Source organism: Priapulus caudatus, unplaced genomic scaffold, assembly GCF_000485595.1.
Source record: "Priapulus caudatus unplaced genomic scaffold, Priapulus_caudatus-5.0.1 Scaffold236, whole genome shotgun sequence".
NCBI lineage: Eukaryota > Metazoa > Priapulida > Priapulimorpha > Priapulimorphida > Priapulidae > Priapulus > Priapulus caudatus.
In genome coordinates this window covers 4,262-5,709 of record NW_014577297.1, presented here as the reverse complement: position 1 = coordinate 5,709, position 1,448 = coordinate 4,262, and the positions used below count along the sequence as shown (strand labels likewise).

The 1,448-nt window shown below is 41.7% G+C and overlaps 1 protein-coding gene across 1 annotated transcript in view; it reads left to right on the top strand.

The window, feature by feature from the left end:
- The window catches only part of LOC106807828 (sulfotransferase 1C2A-like), a gene marked incomplete in the record, with an annotated part of 12,758 nt that extends 11,799 nt beyond the window's left edge, over nucleotides 1–959 (top strand). The window contains 1 exon segment of the mRNA XM_014810293.1: nucleotides 514–959. Coding sequence (XP_014665779.1) covers nucleotides 514–614 — 101 coding nt within the window.
- Between the last annotated feature and the right edge of the window lie 489 nt (nucleotides 960–1,448).

The following is a 1,448-nucleotide window of genomic DNA, read 5'->3' as shown; positions in this document are numbered from 1 at the left end:
CTCTCTCTCTCTCTCTCTCTCTCTCACACACACACACACACACACACACACACACACACACTCTCTCTCTCTCTCTCTCTCTCTCTCACACACACACACACACACACACACACACACACACACACACACACACACACACACACACACACACAAACATACGCGCGCACGCACGCACGCACGCACCACACGCTTAAAACATCAGCAGCCTATAATGAAAAAGGAGAGCGACCATGTTTGATCATATAGTCAGGGTCCGATACACCATGAACAGTTATGAGATCATCAATCTAGGGCGCCATTGCATGTTGATGTTCACATGGAACATATGCACGTTCACCAAGGTAATGACATCCTAGACTCGTGACATTGTCTGTTTACGATGCTGATGATGGCAGGTCGCAGATCGTAGCTGGGGAGTACAGTTACAAGCGTTTCCCTAAGACATCTATTGTTGTTGCGTCGACCCAAGACAGTGATGAGTTGTTTGCTTACTGCTCACAGGTCGCGCCGGAGGCTGGAAGACTTACTTCACGGTTGCAGAGAGCGAGAAGATGGATAAGATCTACGAGGAGAAGTTCAGAGGAACGGGGCTTCAGCATTCATTCAATGTCTGATAAACCTGAAGATAAATGTTATAGTACAACGAAGAAGGCAAACGTAGCGATCCCAACCAGATAGACAAACATGCATCAAGAATTACTCCAATTTCTTCTTTGGTTAGTTGCCGAGTATAGTCTCAGACTTAGTAGCCGCAGTAGCTGATTAAATGCTCTAAAAGTAATGCATAGAGTATCCGGTAAAGTAGGCATTAATTGTGCTACATACAGAATTTTGTGGTTTATCGTTTATACTTAACATTTTTGCAAGAAATAAACTGTGTGCAAGAATTAAGACAAACGCTTTGTTAGCATTATTTTGGCTTTGCCATAGCTTATAAATAATAAACTTTATTGGCTATACATCTATACATTTTTATGTTTATTCATTACGAACTTTAAAGCTTAACATCAGGAGTGTATAATATAGAAAACATACTATTAAATATTATACATTCCTGTTATTATGCTATCGAACGACGGACAGGCTGCAGGCTGCCATGCTTCGGAGCAATTCCGGCCACATAAAAACAGGATGATGGGAATTCCAGATTTGACTGTTCAAAGTCAGTTCTGTTTGAAAGTTCAAGTATAAGATAAATGATATATAACAAGAGCAATCGGAGATAGCAAACCTCCGCCACAGCGTAGCAGTCCTCCCATCTTGCTGGTACACCCAATATAGAGTTTGATGAAATTTGCAGTTTTGATTTTGCTTTTAGGAAGTGTTGCGTTCATTTTGAGTTTCTGGTAGTATGAGTTTTGCTTGCTGGAAACTTTAGTTTACTTTCTGGCAGTCGGATTCAGTTTGACGCACCGTCCGATATACTGACGCAGATGTGTCGTTGTCGT